Source organism: Idiotropiscis lumnitzeri, chromosome 1 (assembly GCF_059441095.1).
Source record: "Idiotropiscis lumnitzeri isolate Australia: NSW breed Sydney's pygmy pipehorse chromosome 1, RoL_Ilum_1.0, whole genome shotgun sequence".
In the NCBI taxonomy this organism is placed as follows: Eukaryota; Metazoa; Chordata; class Actinopteri; order Syngnathiformes; family Syngnathidae; genus Idiotropiscis; species Idiotropiscis lumnitzeri.
Window position 1 is genome coordinate 1,990,307 of NC_142391.1, and position 22,563 is coordinate 2,012,869.

The window sequence follows — 22,563 nt, forward strand, 5'->3', positions numbered from 1 at the left end:
GCCAGCAGAGAAGGCCTTAAAGGCCTTGACCGCCCGCCACTGATATTTATTCAATTCATCTTTCAAATGACATTTTTTTCACCCACCCCCCCCCACCTCACCCGAAAAAAACAGCAGTACTTTATTCAAGAAGAATTTTTACAGGTGAAGGTTCTGTCGGCTCACCTGCTGGCCAAAGTCGAGCGCCGACGGGATGCCGGGCGCGTCCGTGCCGGGCATGCGTCGGCGAATCTTCTTGCAGAACTGCCGCACGTCGCCGCAAGACGTTTCCAGGTCCTTGAGCAGCACGGCCAGCTGGGCCTTCTCCTGGCCGGCGTGCATGAAGGCCCGCAGGCGGCCCACCTCCACCCACATGCAGTCCAGCGCGCTCTGCGTGAACTTCGGCACAACAACGCGTTAGCGGCGGTGCAACAAACCTTTTTTTTTTTTTTTTTTTTTTTTTTTCAGGGGGGCTCACTCTGATGTGGTCGGCCAGCTGCATGGTGCAATCTTCGTCCTGTTCTGACAGATGGATGCTGTACAGTTGCTGGAAGGAGACCATTACAAGAAAATAATTATTTTGCATTTGTAAAAGTTTTCCTGCTAATATAGCCCCAAAAAAATAATTTAGAGTCATCATTTTAGGTAAAAGTCATCATATTAGAAAATGTTGAAAACAGTCCCATTTGTAAAATAATTTCAGAAAAGTGCTGCGATGGCTGCGTTTTGGTCACCTGGTAGTACTTGATGGCCTTGGTGAGCGCTTCCACGTTGACCGTCTCGTCCAGCTGGTCCTTGTGCAGCAGCTCGATGAGGAAGTCCAGCGAGCGCTCGTGGACGCTCATCTCCGGGTACAGAGCGCCGATCTTCTTGTACACGTCCACGCCGCACTCGCACAGCGCTCTGGACCACACGCACAAATAGGACATTCGTTTTCAGCTGATAGTGAAGCAGAGAACTGTTGGAAGTCATAAAAAAAAAAAGCTTTCGGATTACAAGGCCCATCGGGTTAGAAAATGCATTTTCGGCACATGAAGGCAAACAAAGCAGTACAGAAAAAAAAGGTCAAGCTTTATTCAATTTTAATTTGACATAAGGCAAACCAGATTTTAAGACACACTGTCAAAAAAAACAAAAAACATTTTATGTGCGCCTTGCAGTGAAAAAAATACGTAGCCCCGCCTCCCAAAAAAGTTATGATTTATAATAATAATATATAATATAAAAAAAAAATAAAAATAAAAAAATCTAAACTAATTTTTGCGTTGAAAAAATAATTCAGAATATCACATTTTTTGATTTGCTCAACACAATTTTGTAATAACAGAACAAAGTAATTTTTTGTTTGTTTTGTAAAGTCAAACTATCATATGGATCCTGTCAGAATTTAAGAATTGTTTTTAAAAAAATCTGTTTCAAGATGAAAAAAAAAAAAAAAAAGAAATTTTTTTTTTAAAAATGTTTACAACGAAAAAAATACTCAAGTGAATTGATAATTTTAGGAAAAAGTTAACAGTGAGAAAAGCATCACAATTAAAAATGTTTTAAGTGTAATGATACCACAGATGAAGTTTTCATTTTTAAGGGAGGGGAATTATCATGTTGCGAGAAAGTCATCATAACATGAAATAAATTGAAAAAAAAGATAAAAGAAAAGAAAACAAAATTCAGATATACTTTTGTCCCAAATGATGATTTGACAAAAAAAACGACACTTTCTCCAAATCTTTCCAGACAGCAGAAAGTGTTTTTTTTTTTTTTCTTGACACTAGCACACATTTCTCAGTTTGAGCGAGCAGGCAGAAAAGCGTGCAACGTACCGTTCATATTTGTGGAGTGTGGCCTGCAGGAGGCTCAGCGAGTACACGAGACCGCCGGCGAAACTCAGCCGCTCGCCCGCCGACCCCCGCAGGCCCGTTCGTTCCGCGCTATTCTCCTTCAGATCAAACTTCTCCTGCGCTTGTTTGCTGATCAGCTCCGCCTACACGCACACACACACACAGACACACAAATCAAGTGGACTGGACTTGACTCTGAACGTCGGCTGGAAAGTTCCGGCAAGGCCCCGCCCCCCCAACAAGTGCGGGCGACGGACCTTGCAGACGAGTCGGGGGATGAGCAGCAGCACCAGGATGCAGTCGTGGTCGCCGCCGTGGCGCAGGAACGACTCGGGCATGAACGCGGTGAGCAGGGAAATGTGCCTGTTGGCCTGAGTCACTTCCGTCTTCCTCAGCTCCATCTCCATGGCCTAAACGCGCACACACACAATTTACGTCAAAGACCGAAAAATTTGGACGGCGTCGCATTGTATCGAAATCATACTAGCTCCTCGTTTTTATATTGCATCGTGTCATGTAGCTTAACGGCATTGAGGACACGATAATGGACTCAAGTATCTTTGATTGTATTTAGGCATGACGTGATGAGGATTTTGCAGGGTGGCAGCCAGTTTAAAAAAAAAAATTTAAAAAAAATCGCAGATCCAAAGAATCAATTTAATTTGTTTATTGGCCGTACAGTTGACCTCCACAATTAGTGAGGGATGGGAGCCGGCGCCAAAATGCGCAAACTGGGGCAAAAAATAATTAGCGTACTTTTCGCAACCTGTATAAAACAAACGAAACAAAATAAATCAATCAATAAATAAAACAATATACAATCCGCATCAGGCTATAAGCCGCCGTTTTCTAAGTTGAAAAAAATCAGTTGTTGACTGCATGTCTAGAATGATTTTGTACCATGAATGCACATAAAGGTACATCAACAGATTGTTAAAACAGTGCCTGTTGCCACGGCAACAACTTTGCTGATTAAAACAGAAAAAAAAAAAAAATCGAGATGTATTTAGCGTATTTTCTGAACTATAGAGCGCCCCCTGCTGGTGAAAGAAAAATCCACAGAAAAGCCACACCGTTGGATTAGCCGCACGGTTCAAAATCGAGGAAAAAAATAGCGGATTATAGTGCAGAAAATACGGTAAACCCTAAGAATGATCCCAAAACCACGAAGAATCCAACGCACGGAAAAGTGTCTCCTGGTGATTGGTGTCAGACTGTCGGAACGTAAATCACAGAAAAAGCGCCTCTGAAGTTTCTGTTGCTAAAAGCCGGCAGGAAATGGTGACGATGTTTCCTTAAAACTCATTTGCTGCCATTTTCAACTTCAGAGGAAATGTCAAAGTTTACTTAGCAGGTTGCGACAGCGACCTTGGCGTGTGCCTTTGTCTCGGCAAACTTGATCTTGAAGTCAAACATCTCGGCGGGCGGCTGCTGCTGCTGAAGCTCGGCCGAGGCTTCCTGCTGGCTGGTCAGCTCTCGGTTGACTTCCTGTCAGCGCCCGCCAAAAGGACCAATCAGGATTCGGCGCCAGAGATGGGTGGAAGCGCGTCACATATTTTGCAAGTCGCGAGCGTGAAAGAGTGGCGGAAGGGGCCGCTACCTGCAGCCGAGCGGTGAGCTGGCGGTACTTGTTGATGGTCTGCTGGTAGTCGGCCACCGTCTCCTGCGCCGCCTCCACACGCTTGTCGGCCTCTCGCACTCGGGTGCCGCTCAGGTCCAGCATCTCCCTCAGCTCCAGCTCCGTCTCGCGGGCGTTCTCCTGCAGCTCGTCGTTCATCTCGTTGATGGCCTCCTGCAAAACGCAATCAAATGAGATGACGAAAAAAAAAAATGGACATTTTTATTGACTTCACACGTTTTGCTTTTTTTTTTAGGTTGATTTGAAATTTATTTAGGCTCTGTTGGTTTTATGACAGCTGGACTTCAGTCGGGTCTTCTTAAGGTCTGCAAATAAACTCAAACGCAATAAAAACTAAACTAAGCATAGTTTAAAAAAGTAATATGAATGAGCAAACTAACACAAAAAGGAGTCCTAAAACTAAATCTAATAAAAAATCCTAACGTGTGAAAGACCAGAAGCGAGCGAAATTAAAAAGCAGATTTGTGGCAAGCGCAAGCACTCACCAGGTCGGTGACGGTCTCCCTCAGCTCCCGGACTTTCTCCTCCAGATCCAAGTTCCTCTCCGTCAGGGTCTCCACCATCTCCTCGGCCCCCAAAGCTGCATCCACCTGATTATCGAAACAAATAAATACATTAAAAAAAATAAAATTCTCATATTTCCCTTGGGAAAAAAAAGACAATATTACCTCAGATTTTTTTTAAAACCATCCCCACCCCCTACAACAAACAAAGTAAGAAAGCAAATAAATAAATAGGACTTTGTTGGCATATTAAATTACAAATGTTTCACAGTGGATGATCAAATAAGCAAGCGCAAAAAATAAATAAATAAAAAAAATAAAAGGAGCAAAAATAAACACAATATTTTGGGATTTCTTCCCCTGAAAATAACAAACAACAATAACACATGAAGATTTTTTCAAAACATTGGGAGGAAAAAATTTTTTAAAAAATCAGAGAATGCAGAGGTCAAAAGGAAAGATTTTCTGAATAGCGCCAGAAAGTCGAGGCCGGAGGACGGGGACTGACCGGCAAAAAAGGGTCAAGTGCCCGGCTGTGGCTAAACATCAATAGAAATGCTGATTTTCTTCATCTCTGTCACCCAGGGATTTTTTTTCCCCCTCACCTGTTTTGCCAAAATGACTTGGCAATTCCGCTATTAGGCTAACGCGTGTCACTTTCACGAGCCGGACCTGCTCTTTCAGCTCGTCGACGGTCTTCTCAGCTGCCGACATTTCTTCTTGCAGCTTCTCCTTGTGCCCCCTCAACGTGTCCAGCTCCACGTTCTTCTTCTCCATTTGCTTCTGCAACTTCACGTGTTCCTGCTTCTCCGACGCCGACAGATCCCGCATCCTGAAGTCCGGGAGAAATTAGTGAGTCGCGCTGAACCAATGTGGATTTGCTGATTAAGAATAATAAATGAATAAATTAAAAAAAAGAAAAAAAAAAAAGGACTAAAATTACTCATTTTTGGACCCCTTAAGATTTGAATTTCATGGAGGCACGGAAAGATTAACGATTTACTGTGGTTTTAAAAAGTTTTTAAAAGAATAAATAAATAAAAAATAGCACCTGCGGGTACTAGTTAGCCCCAAGGACAACACGAGTAGTCAGCAGGTCTGTTCTAAAAATAGCTCACCAGTGATGAGACTCTGTGACTTTAAAAGTGAAAACATTATTCATTTAAATTTTTCATGTTTTTTTATGTACCAAATACTCGATATTCGGTTTAAAAATAAAATAAATTGTGGTCAATTGGGGGGATAAAAAGCAGTTTATATTTACTATAAATATTTCCAAAAATTTCAAGCGAAACATTTGTCTGCTTGACAGGACTTTTTGCTTTCGTATTTGATCAAATTTATTATATGGACAAATAAAATATCGGCTTATCAGTTATTAGCGGTCAAGCTCAGTTTTATGATTGCGGCAATTTCATTTTTTATTTTTTTTTTTAAGCAAAATAGGTAGCCTCTTCGAAGAATACGGTCGTATTATTTGATTTTTTTTTTCACAGATATAAAGAAACTCAAGAATCTTCAAACTATGAAGTCTATTTTTGGAGAAAAGGGAAAGGAGTCTCATTCTTCTTCTTCAAAGAACTTGAGAGCATGAAGGAGGTGGCATCATACGCACCTGACCAGAGCTTCCTTCAATCTGCCGTTTTGCTCCTCCAGCTGTTTGACGTGATAACTGGACGCGGCGCCGTCAGAACCTGACGCACAAAACAAGATTTATTTTTTTTTTTTAATTCCCTTCCACGTCGGAGCGTTCTTCACCACACCTTTCTCCTCGATCTCGTGCTTGAGGATCTCCAAGTCCATGGTGAGCTCCTCCACCTTCTCCTTCATGGAGTCCACCTCCAGCTGCAGCGACTCGGCGCGTTCCTCCGCCATCTCCTTGTCCAGCGTGGCCATCTCGATGGCGTCGGCCGTGTCCGACATCTCCTCCATGTAGTGCTCCTTGGCCTCCAGGGCTTCCTTGGCCTCCTGCCAGCAGACGCGTGGCGTCAACGTCACGTGCATTTGCACGCCCCCCCCCCCCTCTCTCCCCTCATACCCGTTTGGCCTCCTTGAGTTGCTTCTGCAGCTCGGCCTGCTGCTCCTGCATCTTGCTCCGCCACTCCTGCAGCTGCTCCAGCTGGATTTTGTGCTTCTCCAGCTCCTTCAGCTTGGCCTTGTCCTCGGTGCGCTTCACCTTCAGCGTCTCCAGCTTCTCCTCCAGGTCCTTCACCTGAGCGCGCAGAGCCTCCTCCTCCTGGAACACGACGACAGGTGAGAATGGCGCATTTTGCAACACGCTTCACACCAGAGTAAAAAAAAAAAAAAAAGTTCAAGAGGATCATTTTCTCAAGCCGAGTCAAACTCTAATCAACTTCAATTTGACATGCAGACGCACCCAATTAAAAAGCGCACTGTCGATTTTTGAGAACATTGAAAGGATTTTAATAAGTATGCCTTAAAGTCAGAAAAATATGGTCATAAAAATTTGGGGATATTAAAAGTTCAAAAGACATGATAATGTTAAAAGCAAACGCACGCATGATGCTTGAAAGTGAATTGAAAAGCAAGAGTGCATTCTTTTCTTATCTTTTTTTTCATGATCTTTGTCATCTTCTTTCCATTTTGATGATCACATGCACAATTTCATCGACATTAAATATAATAAAGAATTGAATCGAAATGTTCCCGGCACTCAACACTGGAAATAATTTCATATTAAATTATGAATTAGTTGAGTCCATTTTAAAATAGAAAAAAAAAACTTCTGATCAACTTTGCATCATTTCATGTTGACAAAATGTTGAAATCGACGTCCAATGTATGTAAATAAGAGATTGATTTTGAAGATTTAGCTGTAAATCAACCACTTTTATTTATTTTTCTTGCAATATGATCTATTTTCGATGCTGTTTTTTTTCCCACAAAATTTGAACTCATTCGCTGCCCGCCCAATTAAAACGAGTTGAAAAGCGCCTTTTATGGTTTTTAAAGCTTAAACCAAAGTACAGCACATGATGATGTCATTATGAATAAAATCAAATATATTCTTGTTTTTTTAGCATGCATCAGCAGCCATGCTAAGGTACAAAAAAAAAAAAATGGATTCATGTTCAGACAATGAACACAATCATGCGAGTCAATTTGGCCGAATGCGAAAAGACTATTTTTAGCAGTCACACCTTTGATGGGATGTTAAAACTAACAGACAACATGTTCCGGTGCGAACGCACTTGTGTTGCCATGGTGATTTCTTCCTGGAGTGTGGGGGAGGGGAGTTGGGGTGAAATATCAATGAGGCGGAGGGTGACTTAAACTTCGGTCCCGATTCCCCGCCAACGGGAGGACGCGGGCGGTTTACTTTTGTCATACGATCCAAATCTCAGTTTCCGTGAGGTTTCAAGCGTGTCATCCAAACCTTGCTGGGCACGGGCGGCGGAGGATTCCCGGGCGAGTGCAGGGTGGGGATGACCGGGGCGGCCAGCGGCGTCTGGGCGGGCGTGCCGGCCTCGCTGCTGCTCATTTCGCCGGCCGACGCCGAGGCCGAGCCGGACGCCGGAGCCTTCGCCCCGGAGCTCGTGGGACGGCTCGGCTGCTGCAGGAAGAACACGACAAAACCAAAGTTAGCGTTCCGAGGCCAGGATTGAAATGCGTTTCAATGACATCTTAACATTTGCGTGAGAACGACTCACTCCAAAATGGTTTTTACAAACTATGTCGTCATTTTTTTGGAATCAACAAGATGATTGGTATGAATGTTAAAATAATTTAAAAAGATATGACTATTCATTTCCTTAAACAGTAACCTCTGGCAAATTTGCTGTTCACTCTTTACCTATTTGTGTTATTATTATTAACAGTTATTAATAAATATTAATTAATAATATTATATATATGATATGATATATATGAATTAATTATTAACTATTTTATTTACTCAACAACATTTGTGGAAAATTAACGGTTCTCTGCGTATTAACAGAAGATACCACAAGATGGCACCAAAGCCAAGTTTATAGGAAAGTAGTAATTAGTATGACCAAATGGCCAAACTGTTCATGAGCTTTGATTATCTTGGCGACAGAATTTTCTCGACTTTGCTTTCAAATGTTTTCAGCTCGTTAGTAAATGCTTTTACTTTACCTTTGCGTATGAAATGTGGGACGTAAATAAAGCAGCCTTGCCTTCCGGTGAAGGTCATCCACGTCTTTCAAGTGCATCAAATAATCGATAAACCATTTATTTACAACTATTATAAACAATTAGAAACCTTTCGATAGAGGCTTCATTATTTGTGGAATGTCGCCAGATAGCAGAGATGACTGTAAATTAGTTTTTTTAATTGAATTAATTCAATATTGACAATTATTAGGAATTATTATAAATAATAAACACAAGAACAGTATTTCCCTATATGTTAACTTTTTCCCAAATCACATCAACAAATAACATGGATTAGCTTTCTGTTTGAAAAAAATCAAAGTGGGCACTTAAACATATACGTTTTCGAAAACGTAGTCCCCGCCTCCCAAAGACGTATTTATACGTCTTAGCCTTTTTTTTTTTTTTTTTTGCACCGTTATTCCGTGTTTTTATAGCATTAGAACACAATATTCTGTTGGCCGAGCAAAATCAGTTAAAATCCAGAAAAACACTGGAATTGAGTTATTTCCTCTAGTGAAAATTTCTTGAATGAAATGAGTGAAGCACAAACGTTGATAATAAAGCAAAGTCGTTTGGAAATGGGAAGCCCTGACAAGCTGCAAGAGGGCTCACCTTGGGCCTTCTGGCTGTGGTCTGAAGAGGAAGAAGACGCAGGAGGAGGACGAGACGAGACGAGACGAGACAAGGCGGGAAGGGAAGGGAAGGGAAGGGCAAGGAAACAAACAGGCAGGGTTAGTAATCGAAGGCAAGGCATTCAAGCCACTCTCGCGTCCGACAGCTTTGCAAGAACGGAAAACCAAACAACGCCACCCGTCCAGCACCCAACGGCAAGAACACCGGGACCTAAAACGCAAGGTCTTTTTTGGGGCGCTCAAATCACAACCGAACCACGACCCAATTTGTTTGGCACGGCACCACAGTTGGATGACCGTGTCCGTACTGGACCAAAGTGGGGAAAATAAAGAACTTTTTTTTTTTCTCACCAACCCACTCAATATTTTAGCTGAGCCGCAGACTCAGTGATTGTGAGGTCAAACATAAAGTTGACCCAATGTCCGGATGGATCACGAAGCGCATGTTCAGCTTTAAGAAGCAAAAAAAAAAAAAAAAAAAAAGGAAACGTGGTGGCCGTGCTTGCTTGTTGATCGGCTCTGCTAAGGTCACGTCGCATCAATCGGTTCTGCTGGAGCATCTGAAACGACGTGACTGGCGCCGGCACCGCCGCCGCCGGTGAGCTGAATGACTGCATTGTGCGGTCCAGTTGGCCGGGAACACAACAGAACCACAACAGAAGCCTGGCACGACACGGAAAACCTCAACCAGATACTTTCTTTTGATACAAGTTAGTCTCCACTTCACCGCTCTTTGCATTTAGGGCGTATTTTAAATTTTTTGGGGGCCGGAAAACAAAAAGAACACCAGCCAATTAATTTAAACGACATGCATAAAATGTTTCTCCCAAAGAATTTTAATTTAATTTGAAGGATTTTTGCTTTTTGCGGAGCGGTCTTGTCAACTGTAAACTACATTGTTTAAAAATAAATAAATAAATAAATCCCTTTTGGTTCCCAGCATGCATTTAATTAACGACATTGGAACGACAAAATCCTTGTCGTGTGTTTTTCGCGCTCACCACTAGGTGTCACATTTAACACATTTAGGTTTGATTCGTGTCGTGCAATATTTTGAACAAACTGTGACTTTAAATTGTGTGAACCAGTGAGCTGGCATTGCTCGCCTGTAAGCATTGATTGTAGAATTGAACATTTCTTTGAAATCGTAGGTCTTATCGACAAATATTATATTTTAGGAAACAAGGTATACATTTATGTGTAACGTGCGCAACTGCTGTAAATGGTTCCAGCACATTTTGGCCGATGTTTGAAGGACCAGAATCGTGCGAATAATCGGTCGGGGCCCCTCGTATTTGCCGTTTTGTTGGGACAAAGTCACGATGCACGTCCGAAAAGCCTGGCAGGAAACCACCAAACTAAGATGTGCCAAAAGTGTTGTATTCTGAAATTGTATTTTTTTAGCTCAACACGCTCGATTTTTTTGTATTGGTTGGCAACTGGAGCACAAACAGGTTCATTGTACTTTCTGCCATTAACTCATTCACGACCAGCCAAGTAAAAAAAAAAAAAAAAAAAAAATTGACGTCTATAGTCGTCAATGGCAACAGCAATTAAAAGTGCTTCCGGTCACTAAATGTCCCTGGCGTAGATAGATGAGCTTATTTATTTATATATGTCATAAGGTGGGATAATTTTCTGTGGCACAATCGAGCACGATGAGAAAAACTTTTGAATCAAATCAATTCAACTGAGTTAGCGGAAGTCCATTTAGCTGCTCCAAGAACATCTTTTTATTTTATTTTTTTTAATTTTTATTTTATTATGCGGACTAATCTCCAAAACGCATGAAAACTTTCTTCATCTCACCGACGTGCTCTCCTTTCATCCGTCGCGTTGGATGCTTTATTGGATTACAGCGAGACCATTCAGCGGAATTTAGCCCGACCGAACGCCGCTGCCAAATAAGAGCTGACAGCTTCTTAAGCACAAACATTGTGCCCGGCACACAACGACCAACGTGACCCCCGGAAAAAAAAAAGTCAGCATGACAAAGCAGGGGGAATAAAAAAAAGAACGAAAAAAAAAAGGGGGCGATAGCGGCGGAAATAGGAAAACCAGATGAGCGGCGAGCAAGCGTCAAGACGGCGGTCAGTACCTTTCGAGGAGCCGGCGTCTGCCTCATCATATTTGCAAGAGAGAGTGGACGCACACAGAGACGGACAGACGGGAAGAGACGATGCGTTCAGGACGGACAGACAGAAAAAGGCGGGCGGGTCGGCGAGCTGCAGCGGTGCAAATGGCCGCGGCGGTGTTTCCCGACGCCTCCCGTCCTCGTCCTCTCCTAATCCCGCCGCCTCACCAGCATTCTGACATCTCGCCACCTCCCCTCCGATAACCTTACGCCCTCCCACCCCCCGCCCCCTCCGACCAGCGTTCTCATCCAATGCCCTGCTCCCGCATTACATCACCGCGCGTGCCTTCAGCCCTCCCCGCCTTTTCAGCCACTCATCGCCACGGCGACCACACCAGCAGGGGGGGGGGAGTGCTCTGTTAACCGCTCAGGGTGGGATCGCGATGCAAACAGACAATGTATAAAAAAACGCAGGAGTGAGCATAGAGCAGAGAAATGAGCGGCGACATCACAGATGCGAGCCTCCCCTCGTCTCCTAGCAACGCCAATGCACCCCATCAATGGCTGAAGCGACAAGTGATGTTAAGTGCTTGAGGCTGGGAAATGTAGCGAAAAAAAAAAAAAAAAGTCTGATTAATGTGATCTGACAGACATTCTAATAATATTTGCCCACATCAGAAGTCTCTGAGAAAAAGTAAAAATGTTCAGAGATATGACCTGATTTTTTTTTTTGTCACGCCTTATTTTATTGAAATGGTAAAAATACTTGAATATTAAATGCGAGACTACTCTTTGTTTTTTTTGTTTTTTTTTTAACCGTTATAAAATATTGCAGAAAATAAAGAAACTTTGAAGGTTACAAGGTAACTTTTTTGGAGTTGAAAGTCACTTTTCTTTATTTAATAGTTTTTTTTTTTAAATATAAAAAAAAAAAAAAAAACTACGTGCTACAGAGAACTGATGAACAGAATTGTTTCGTTAATTTTGAAAACATTAGGTGAGGACAAGTACTGATATCAGGTATCGGATCCGTAGTTGATACCAGAATTATGTCAATGTATCGATACTCGCGTCAGCGGCCGATACCGGCACCCGCGGCTCCTTGTGGCCGTTTTATGATCAGAAAGTACGAACTGTAATTTATAAGATCAAAACATGTGATACAATTTTCAGGAAAATTCCTAGATTAGGATGAACCGGACTTTCTTTAGAATAATCATTGTTTTTTTTTTGAGAGGGGAGAAATTTTAGGGATTAAGTACCGGTGGTATCGATACTTGGTATTGATATCGGTGACGTATCGTCTGGAAAAAAAATAAGCGGTACAGAGCATCCCTAAAAAACACCATATTGGTGATTTATTTGACAAATGAATACTATAATTGTGGAAGGGAAGTACAAATGGTTCAAATCTGTTCGATATTGACACTAAATAAACGAATAGACGACATCAAATCACGGAGCTTTTTGTCTTCTTTCGTGCGAACGGAATTCGGCAGTCCTGCGTTATTTCTCGCTTGGCTTGACAAAGTCAGCACGCAAGCTTTGCCAAGTGGTCTCGATGACTTCTTGTCATCCTTGCTGTGATTTATCCTGCTCGGGGAAACTTGATATGCTCTGAGTGCAGCGCTCGTCTGCTGGCGGGAAGTTGTTTAATATTTCAACAAAACACATTTTCCCGCAGCTGAGCTGTAATGGAGTCGCATACACAATTGTCGTGACTCGGCATATTTTGTTCCGCCTTGTCACACTTGAGTACAATGACAATAAAGGGATTTCTAATTCTTTGGTCTTGTGTCGCCCCCACTCTACAATCTTCCATTCATTTTAATTGGGGAGGATGATTTGAGATGAGAGCGTGCCACGGAATGAATTCAACTCCTATTTCAAGGCACCTATATATTTTTTGCATTCATTTTGGCTCTTTTTTTTTCTTTAAAATAAGTCATATAATATCATTTTTTAAAATTTATATATATTATGAAATCATGTCAATTGCTGCACTGTAAAAAGATCTAGAAATATTTGCAAAATAAACAATTTCACTGACATTTCATGTTTTTATGACTCGTATGAAATGATTGGCTATTTAGCTCGAATCAAATGAATCATAAAAATGAGCATGAAATATCTTGAAATAAAATCCATATTTTAAGTACGCTCACCCACAATATATTATCAACACTGCTTTACCGACTGATATCATTATATTATCCACGTATCGCGATATCAGCCGATTAAAACCGTATCGTCTGCTCTACGACACAACAAGCTGCGGCCAAAAAGCCCCCAAAAAATAAAAGCAAACAGAAAAGCTAACAAACAAAGTCAACCGCAAGGCAGGCCAGAGCTGAGAGCATGGTCACGTGACAGGAAGCGGCGGGCGCGGCCTCTTTCTGTCATTCGGATGAGAGTGGTGCGGACAAAAGCGGGTGGCGAGCGGCCGTTTTCGGCGCCGCGGTTGCCACAGTTACCGCGGCGGTTAAGACGCAGCCGTGAGGCCGGGGAAACGTCGCACCTTTTTGGCCTTGACTCCTCGCTGCGTAGCGGAAGGAAATAAGAGGAAGCAAGGAAGGAAGGAAGGAAGAAAGGAGTATGAGGGGTTAAAGTCAAGATGATCAGGGGGATGTTGGAGGAAATGGGGAGGGAACAGACAACCTTCACGTCTGCATCTGGCACAAGCGAGCATCTCGCTGCTAGTTGAGAGAAAAATTCATGTGTTGGATTGACATTTTAAAAAAACATGGACATTTGTTGCACACGTTAAAAAGATGTTCCACCAGCATGAATATCGCTAAAGTTAAATGTCCATAGTTTTTCTTTTTATGTAAATCCAGCAGACTTTTCTAAGTACAGTTGCTTGTCTTTTCCATGAATGCAAACATGAGCCTTAAACGTCAAGAAATGTAATCATGTCTGGTTAAAGCTAAAATGTCGCCCTCTGCTGGCGGGATTAACTCCCTACAATGTACCGTCATCATTTGCCAATGAGTCTTCCAAATACAACTTTGTTGTCCATCGACTTCTTTTGGACACAGTTCATGGTGACCAAACATAATGTACCAATAAATGAAAAGTTACATTTTACTCAGCCCAGGCAAGAAAAAAAAATGGTTGATTTAGTTCACTGGGTTTACTTTGGATCGCAAAGTGTGTCAGCAGCAAATTTTATAATACATTTAAGGACTGTACATATTGTGGTCGGTGATACAATTTGAGTATATTTCTCATAAAATATCTTAAAACGGTGGCTTTCTCAATTAGTCATCTCACCTCAAATATACAGATACCATTCACCCACCGAGCCGTCCCAATCACAATTGAAAAAAAAAAAAAGATCCAATTGTCCTCTGGAACATTTTGGTAATGATGAACATGGTTTGAGTCAATATTTTAGATATGACTCACCAGTTTGGTGGACTTGGATGCGTCCAGGATGTCTGTGGGGATAGAAAGAGGAACACGGATGTTGAAGATCCTGGTGCTAACAATAAAGCTATAAAAAAAAAAAAAAAAAGGAGAAGACCAGGTGGCCCGTCGTGTCATAAAAAAGGAGGTCAAAATGGCAGCCGGAAAGTGTTACCTCGCTTGGGCACCTTGGTGGCGTTGGCCTCGGGCGTCTCTGGAGACGTGGTGTCGGCGCCGTCGTCAACTAGTTGGATCTGAAACAAAAAAAAAGGAAACCATCAATCCGTTTTCAAACTTTTTAATGAATGAACGGCTGCGGAAACAACAACAAAAAAAAGAACATTTAATTATATTTATTGAATTCAATGGAGGTTTTTTTCAAATTCAAACTTAGTAAAAAAAAAAAGTAACACTTTTTATTCACTTTTAGAAAACTAAAAAAAAAAGATTTCCTCTAAAATAAAATGTAATTACAAAATCATAAAATATTTAATAAGACAAAAAAAAATGCAATACATTTAATTGCATAAAAAAACAACAAAGTGCAAAATTGTAAATGTTTAAAAAAAATAAAAACTCAAAGGACAATTTGTGATTTTTCATTTAAAAGTCACTCATACCTGCGACTGTCTGACAAAAATGCCGTGTCCGTCCTCGCAGGTGAAGTAGCGCTTGCCCTGCACGGTGCCGTTGTTCTTGCCCTTGGCCTCGTCCAGGATGACACCCACCCACTTGCCAGAGGCGAAGAGGGTGGCGCCGATGTAGGCCACCGTGCCGTGCTGGCCCTTGCCGATGACCTCCACCAAGGAGCCCACCTTGGGGGGCCGCCCGCCGCCGCTGCCGCCGTCCGAGCTCATCCTGGCACTGCCAGCCGTCTGTGTGGGGGTCGTAGCAGACACAATTTGTGGTTAGGTGCTTTGCCAAGAGGCAAGGTTGTCATGGCAGCCATGTTATTTCCAAAGTTGTTTTTTTTTATTCAGAATTTGCTGTGGTAAGAGCAGCATTACAGCTGTATTACTTCAACGCGTTTCATCTTTGAAGGTGAAGCAAACTCTTTGGAACGCGACGCCGTTCTACGCCTATATTATACCGTTTGTATTGGTGATAAACGATATGCCTTTTTTTTCAGGGCCGATACAGATTAGTAGTAGTCATGGGGGCCGATTACCGATATTTGAAGCCGATATTCATCGGTTGAAAAAAAGGAACCAATCAGATGGTGCTGTGGGCGTGCCAATCTGCTTCTGCGGGCAGGGCCACCAGCACAGCAGAGCGAGAGAGAGAGAGAGAGAGAGGGAGAGGTGTGCTGCAGCGAGCCAGAATAAACCAGCTTTTAATTTATGGACCTTGAACGTTAAAAAAAAGAGAGAAAAAAAAAGGCAGACGCCGATAATTGGCAAAATGCCAAATATCGGCCCGATAATCGGCCTGACCAATATTCGGTCCATCTCTAATTTGTATGTGATGTTGATCTTGTTGTGGTCTAGGATTTATTTATTTTTTTTACATTGAGACTAGACATGGTCTGATATTAGATTCTGACGGTTAGAGAACGGAAATAAAAAAAATTAAAGCACTTTTCTTTTCTTTTTTTTACAGAACCGTGCCTTGGGTACGGAAACTAATGTAAAGACGCTACCTATGCGATGCTACGCTATGATGTAAAGTGCCGAGGATGACACATGTGCTCTGAACAGGAGGCTACTCCACCCTCAGCGAGAGAAATGTAGACCACCGGTCGGATCACACGGGACCACATGCAGATGCTCGCGTTACGAACGGTGACGTCGCCCAATCGGGAAATGAGAGCGCTGGTGACTCAGCAGTTTATTCTTACACTCCCGCCTCTGACGCTCCTTCAAATGCAAGCAGGCCCTCTGCTGCTGCACAATAAAAACACAAGGTTGACAACCGAGATATCCGGAAAATAGTCCAACATTAATTTCTTTCATTAATTTACTCAGAATTCTACCAAAGATACAATATGAAAAATGAAGCGGAATGAAATTTTTGCTAATCTATGAATAAAAAAAATAAATAAAAAAATCATTGTCCATAAGAATTCAAAATACGTGCTCGATGCAATTCTCAAGGCTTCACTTGTGCAGACTTTTCACAATACTGCATCGCGAGGACTGTTAAGCGCAACATGCGCCACATCCTTGTTGAGAAAGAGCCATTGCTAAACTTCAGCTTGAGGTTAAATCCACATCACAAAAAAAAAAACATACAAAGCATAATGAACATTTTGTCGGGCGTCAATCCCTCCGGGAATGTTAATGACGATTAAAACCACGGCGGTTAGTAGATGGCTAAGCATAAGCCCGTAGACAAACATGAGGAAAAGTATCGTTTGGTACTTCCCCACCTGAAGCATACGGGCTAGGTCGTACAGACACACGATTTATGTTATGTGCTCCCTCTTACGAGTACCAGTCAAGGGGAAGCAGCAGCGTTGTTTGACGGAGGACTGGCTGACTCCAAAATAAAGCGCATGAAAGTAATCCAGCAGAGATGTGACGTTTCAAAATGCTGTTGCGAAAGTTGAAACTTCACCTTGGCCAGCTGCCAAAGATGAAAAAGGCTGGTCCAATTCAAAATACTGACCAGTTTAAGACTCAAGTTTTGAGACCGTTGGATTGAGTTAAGGAGTCAGGGGGCGCAAGTCAGCAGGATGAGAAATACAAAAGGCCACTGGGACCAAACGCCATTAATCGAAGTTCAAGAATTTCAGTGCCATCCGGGTCTTGATTTTCTCCAGATGAGAAAAGTGGCCGCAGTGAGAAAGCATCAGTGGGACATAGATCTGACAGTCATCCGCAAAGTGGGGAAAGGAAATCCCACGTTACCTTGAGATGGAAGCCAAAGGGAGCCTATACGATGAAAAAAAAGCAGAGGCCACGAAATTGAACCCTGTGGAACGCCATACGGCAATGGAGCAATCAGAGCAACCAAGGCTAACACAAAAGGTCCGGTCAGCCAAATAGGATCCAAATCACTCTCACCCTACCACTGATGCCCACCTGGTGCAGCAAACAAGCCAACAAAATACCGTCATCCGCCGCAGTTCAATCCAACAAAACCAGACCCACAGCCTTGAGTGTCATTTGCCAGGACCATGTCACTAAAACTTGTAAGAGGGCTGGAAACCTGACTGGAAGACCTCCATGAAGTTATGATCATTCAAGAAAGATTTTCACTGAATGTGCAGCACTTCTTCCACCATTTTTTCCCGGTCTAAAATTTGACAGCAGCTCTTGATCAAGACGAGGTTTCTCGAAAAAAAAAAAAAAAAGGAGATGGAAGTTACTGTGTTGTGTTTATACAAAATAAAACACACCTCAGCGTCCGGAGCACCTGAGTTCAAAGCGGAAGAAAGAGTGGGCACCGCTGTCGACAATTGTCACACACTCACCCGGCTCAACGTGCTCCTCCTGGTTTGTGACATGTCCCCCCCCCCCTCACCCGAGTTCACGACTCCTCCGTGAACACAAAAATGGTTACGAGGCGGCGAGCACGCCAGCGGCACTTGTTCACACTTTACGCCTCCGATGTAAATGCAGAGGCTGGAAGCAGACTAAGCGCATCAACGTGCGTGTTGTGTGCTCGATGAAAGAGAGAAAGGGAGGGTCGGAGGCTCTACAAAAAGGCGCTGGGTCCTAAAGCCGACACATTCGCACGGCACGTACAAGTGTTTGGAGTTAAAAGGCGAGTTGACTGACTCTTCATGGGAATTCAGTCATTTATGGAACGTGAGTTCATGATGGCGTACGTGTTCGATGGATGGTACCTGTCGACGTTTTGAGTTCCTCGTCGCCATCCTGTGGCTTCTATTGGCAATTACAAGCTTTTGAACGGTGGGAGTGGCAATTCTTGGAGCGTCAGAATCACTGATTAATCGGAACAGATGAACAAATTATCAAACAATATTTGCCGCCGTAAACCACATACAGTGTTACTTTGACTTTCAATTTCTTTCCCAAGTGGTGTGGCGCTCGCTGCCGCCATCTAGTGTTGATGTATGGGAAGCTCACAGGTGCCTTAAATTTTGGCTTGCAACACGGAAAAAAAATTATGAATCAACAGTGAGGGCTTGTAACTTGTAAAACTCGTAAACGGGTGCACTCGCACGCCAAGGTACCACTATACAGACGTTTCCGGGTTTACGTCACAGAACCTCGTCAGTCCCAACTACTACCCGGTCTCGGACACGTCGACTTGGTCCGCACTTGAAACGACCGTGTAAACAGGAACGACAAATAATTGCACTTGCAGCAGATAAATGTCAGCAAACACGTGTTGGGTACTGCGGCTCGATCCAGTCCGAGGAGAAAATGCTGACGTGATGCGCACCAAACGGTAAACAAAAAGCCAGACAAAACCAGGATTAACTTGACTGCACGCCTCGGCCTTTTTGTTGCTTTTGTGCGGTCATCCCTCTGTTTTCCAGGAAGGGCAAAATGTGCCGTCGCAGGCGGCTGAGTCACGGCTCGATCAATTTAGCACAATCATGTAAAGAGCCGCCATTTTGGATTCAGCGACAACGAAGGGCTCCTGTGCAACTTTCGATTGGTTCCTCGATTAATGGGCCACGCCGCTCTTTAATGCGGCCCGTCGAGCATTTACATGAGCAAGAGTCCTGGAAGAGTTTTTCTTTTCCCTAAAATTGCTCAACTGAAATTAACTCATTGACTACCAGCCGAGTTAAAAAAAAAATGGATCTTTGACGACTTTAGCCGTCAATGGCAATAAATGATTTAATGTATTCATTTCATTTAGTTTTTTTTCTTTTATTATTTTACCTCATTAAATACAAATTTTCTTGAGGGAAAGGGACCACGGATAATTGACGCTAACTATAAATGCATTACAAAATTATAGAATTCTATATTTTTGAGCAGCAGTGATAAAACAACAATAAGCATTTTTGCTAAAAAGGTTCTGCAAAAAAAAAAAGAATTTAAAATGCCAATTAATTTACAATATCTAAACTATTTTAAATTTATTGACTCATCTCGTATTTTTTTATTCCCTTCTTACTCAAGAATTGATTTATTCATTCTTAACAATAAAATAAAAAATACACGTTAGTAAATAACCGCTTGTTGATTACGCGTTTCACTGTCTATACAGCCAATCGATTTCAATTTCTTCCTCAAAAAACTGGGCCCTGCTTCTGCAAATTGAAGCCGCTCGCCTGGTTCGCAACGCCCGAGTTATCATGGCAATGAAATCCACAGTCAGCATTTTGGCCCAGCAGGATATGGGGACGGGACCACAACTGCTTGTTTGCATGAACACAAAAAATGGGGAGTGGAAAGTGTGCTATAATTATTTATTTGTGGGGAATTAAAAAAAAACACATCTGGGAATTTATTTAAATGCATGACATGAGTACCACTGACTTATTTCCACAATTTTTCATTGGGATATTTTTGTGATCACAACATGCAGGTCCATTCCTCCCTCCCTTTCAGAAAAATTAGCAGTGGCTTGTGAAAAAAGTGTTTCCACCGTCTTTTTAGATTTAATGTACAATGGAATCTCCTCGGTGGGATTTTCAATTAGCTGAATTTCAAGCAGTAGTTTGATGTTTATACCACATACGCCAGGATAACTCCTTTTTGGCCGCCCAAAAAGTGTTGATAGCGAGCTGGAATATTTATATCGACCTAATCGACCAATTTTGAGGGTTTTGTGGGACATGCAGATGAATTTATATCCAATTTGTACGTTGCCAAAGAACATAATAAGTGGCTAAAATTTGTGTCACTGAACCTTGAATGGGGGTGTCACCGAGGCCCTCCGGAGATCAGAGATGGCTTTTACGGCACACGTAGTCGTCCCCTATGCTTATCTCGCCTTAAAACGCTTCTCTTTGCTCTTACTAGTCCCTAAAGAGCAGCACAGATAATCGGTCACAAGCCATTTCCTCTCATTGTAACAATGGAGAACATTTTCTGCCTGCTTTTTGAAGCCTTTAAAATGTTATAACTTCCTTAATTCTCAACCTATTGACAACATTTAAGAATCGTTTTGTTCCTTTATTCCATCTGTTCACGGTGACAGTGGTCTTGTTGGAAATAAGATTTAAATTTTGTTACGTCCTTACGTAACATGTCTTCGGTTATGCATAATTCAAGTCATTCCTGACAGTCTGAAAGTGACATTTGGCGCCATCTTGTGGTTGTAAATTGCACATGACACAGAAAAAAGCATCCAATTGGGGATACACTGGTCACAATTAAAGAGTCATTTCATAACGAGAGTACAAAAACGTAAAGAAGTGTCAGTGCATTTAAACATGATTAAAACCAGCCTCACTAATGGAACCTAATATACATTTTTCTTTTGTCAATCGGCAAGACCGGAATCTAACACTTAGTGGCGCTAATACGATAAAAAAAATAACAACTTGTGAGGTTTTTGTGCGTGATTTTTATCATTCTTGAATGCATCGAACGCGTGTTTTGGCATTGACAGAGGCAGACACTCCCTCGGCTAAAGTTAGCCTCTGTTAGCTTGCCCATGAAAACCACGCACACACTTTCGCACACTAACACACACACAACATGAGTCCCAAACGGCTCGCGGTGCGTCTTACGAGGCCACATTTGTCTTCTACACACGGAGACAATTTGCGAAGCCTACCTGCTTTTACCCGAAAATGTCGCGAGCTGCTCGGCTTGGGCCACTCGCGTCCATCCGCGGAGGAGACCGCACCGGTGACGGACCGACACCGACACCGGCTGACTGAGGTGAGGTGTCCGAGCAGGTGCCTGCCTGCCCGGCCGCCTGCCTGACCGCAGCCGCCGCCTGCCACTGCCAGACTCGCAAGATCCAAATGTGGCTTGATGCTTTTTAAATTAAGGAAAGGGGAAAAAAAATCATGTTTGGAAGGATGATTGAAGGGGTGGTATTCAGTAAGGAGACGAGGACAGTGTGAAAGGAGGGAGGAATGTTTGACAAGGGAGGAAGGGGAGAAACTAAATTGGATGAAAGAAAGACGAGCGGAAGAAAAGAGGCAAAGAGGAATAAAAGCAGGAAGGAAGGATGGAAGGGAGGAAACAAAAGGCTTAAAGCGTTTTGTTTGCTGTACTAGAATAATGTGTAATTGCGTGTCCATTACAGTAGGTGGCAGTGGCGCTCTGAAGAAGCAGAGGGGAAAAAAATTACAGTAAAGTTACTCAATTGTAGTTCCTTTTTTTTTCATTTTCAATGTTACAAATTAAGATTGTGTTTTGCAGAGGAGTACTTACTGCAATTTTAGAGACTAAATTCCTGAAACTGTAAATTGAGGAGCACTGCGTTCAAACAATTCTGCAAAGAGCAGGTCCAGATTCCTTCCACGTAATGTGTAACAATCCATCACCGGTTATTCAAGTGTGATTTGATTGTCGCTGACATTTGTTTTTTTTCTGTGAATTTCATTTTTGGGCTAAAAGACGCTTTGGTCACAATAAGCTGCGAACAAGGCATGAAAGACAACATTCTTTTGTAATGTGGTTTTACTAGACTAAAATGGAGAAACAAGTTAAATAGACATTTATAAAATGGAGAAATGAATATTAAATCTCAGTAGCTGCTGTGTTAAATAAATACGGCAATAGTAATTTTATATAAAAGTCATACAGTAGGTGACAGGTGTGATCAGTGTTCATTGGAGTAAAATAAATTGTTAGAATACAGTAGCATTTAGCATTTACATTAACATATAATGCTCAATATCTATGGATTGTATGGTATACGCTAGCGATAGACCGACATGCTTTTTTTTCAAGGCCGATACCAATGCCAATTATTAGAAGTCATGGAGGCCGATAACCGATATTTGAAGCCGATATGTTAAAAGCAGGGATAAAATGGTGTCTAATTTTTGAAAAACAGCAACTCCAAAACTTGATTTAGTTTAATTGACTTTAAGCACATGTTTATTAAACAACTTTAGCGATTTACAACATGTTAAAGCTATTTTAAATGTTAGAAAATAGACAACTATGTTTTAAAAGCCGAACAAAAAGTGCAAGGAGCTCCCAGGCTCAGCTGCATTTATTAGAGTTCAATAAAAACAAACATTTAAAGTTGACTATCGCCAATAGTTTTCAGTTAGTTGTGAGTTGCAGGCGGCATTTATTAAAATTTTGGCAAAGTCAGTTGTAGTGCGTGTGACTCGAGGTGAAAAAGCAAACAGGCAGCTTACTGCTGATTGGTTGCTACCCACTACATCAAGGAACCAATCAGATGCTGCTTTGGGCGGGACAATCTGCTTCTGCACGCAGGGCCACCAGCACAGCAGAGAGAGAGGCTGTAGCAAGCCAAAATAAATCAGCTTTTAATTTATCGGCCT

General features: G+C 42.3%; 1 protein-coding gene across 7 annotated transcripts in view; it reads right to left on the reverse strand.

The window, feature by feature from the left end:
• Positions 1–21,062, reverse strand: part of LOC148342605 (dynactin subunit 1-like) — a 27,484-nt gene extending 6,422 nt beyond the window's left edge. For 3 of the 7 annotated variants that reach the window (XR_015846070.1, XM_088310143.1, XM_088310148.1), the window contains exons 1-19: positions 20,868–21,062; positions 14,837–15,091; positions 14,392–14,470; positions 14,217–14,248; positions 13,327–13,347; positions 8,715–8,735; positions 7,357–7,533; positions 5,998–6,195; positions 5,723–5,927; positions 5,575–5,653; positions 4,632–4,791; positions 3,942–4,046; positions 3,418–3,609; positions 3,186–3,305; positions 2,075–2,227; positions 1,800–1,960; positions 714–882; positions 458–526; positions 166–378 (exon numbers count right to left, since the gene is read on the reverse strand). Coding sequence is in view for 6 of the 7 variants with exons in the window: in XM_088310143.1 (XP_088166269.1) it covers positions 166–378; positions 458–526; positions 714–882; positions 1,800–1,960; positions 2,075–2,227; positions 3,186–3,305; positions 3,418–3,609; positions 3,942–4,046; positions 4,632–4,791; positions 5,575–5,653; positions 5,723–5,927; positions 5,998–6,195; positions 7,357–7,533; positions 8,715–8,735; positions 13,327–13,347; positions 14,217–14,248; positions 14,392–14,470; positions 14,837–15,073 (2,391 nt within the window). In the remaining variant the exon portion in view is untranslated. Of the gene's footprint in view, positions 1–165; positions 379–457; positions 527–713; positions 883–1,799; positions 1,961–2,074; positions 2,228–3,185; positions 3,306–3,417; positions 3,610–3,941; positions 4,047–4,631; positions 4,792–5,574; positions 5,654–5,722; positions 5,928–5,997; positions 6,196–7,356; positions 7,534–8,714; positions 8,736–10,832; positions 11,007–13,326; positions 13,348–14,216; positions 14,249–14,391; positions 14,471–14,836; positions 15,092–20,867 lie in introns of those variants that run through there. The other 4 variants (XM_088310144.1, XM_088310145.1, XM_088310146.1 and 1 more) reach the window with 4 other exon arrangements.
• Between the last annotated feature and the right edge of the window lie 1,501 nt (positions 21,063–22,563).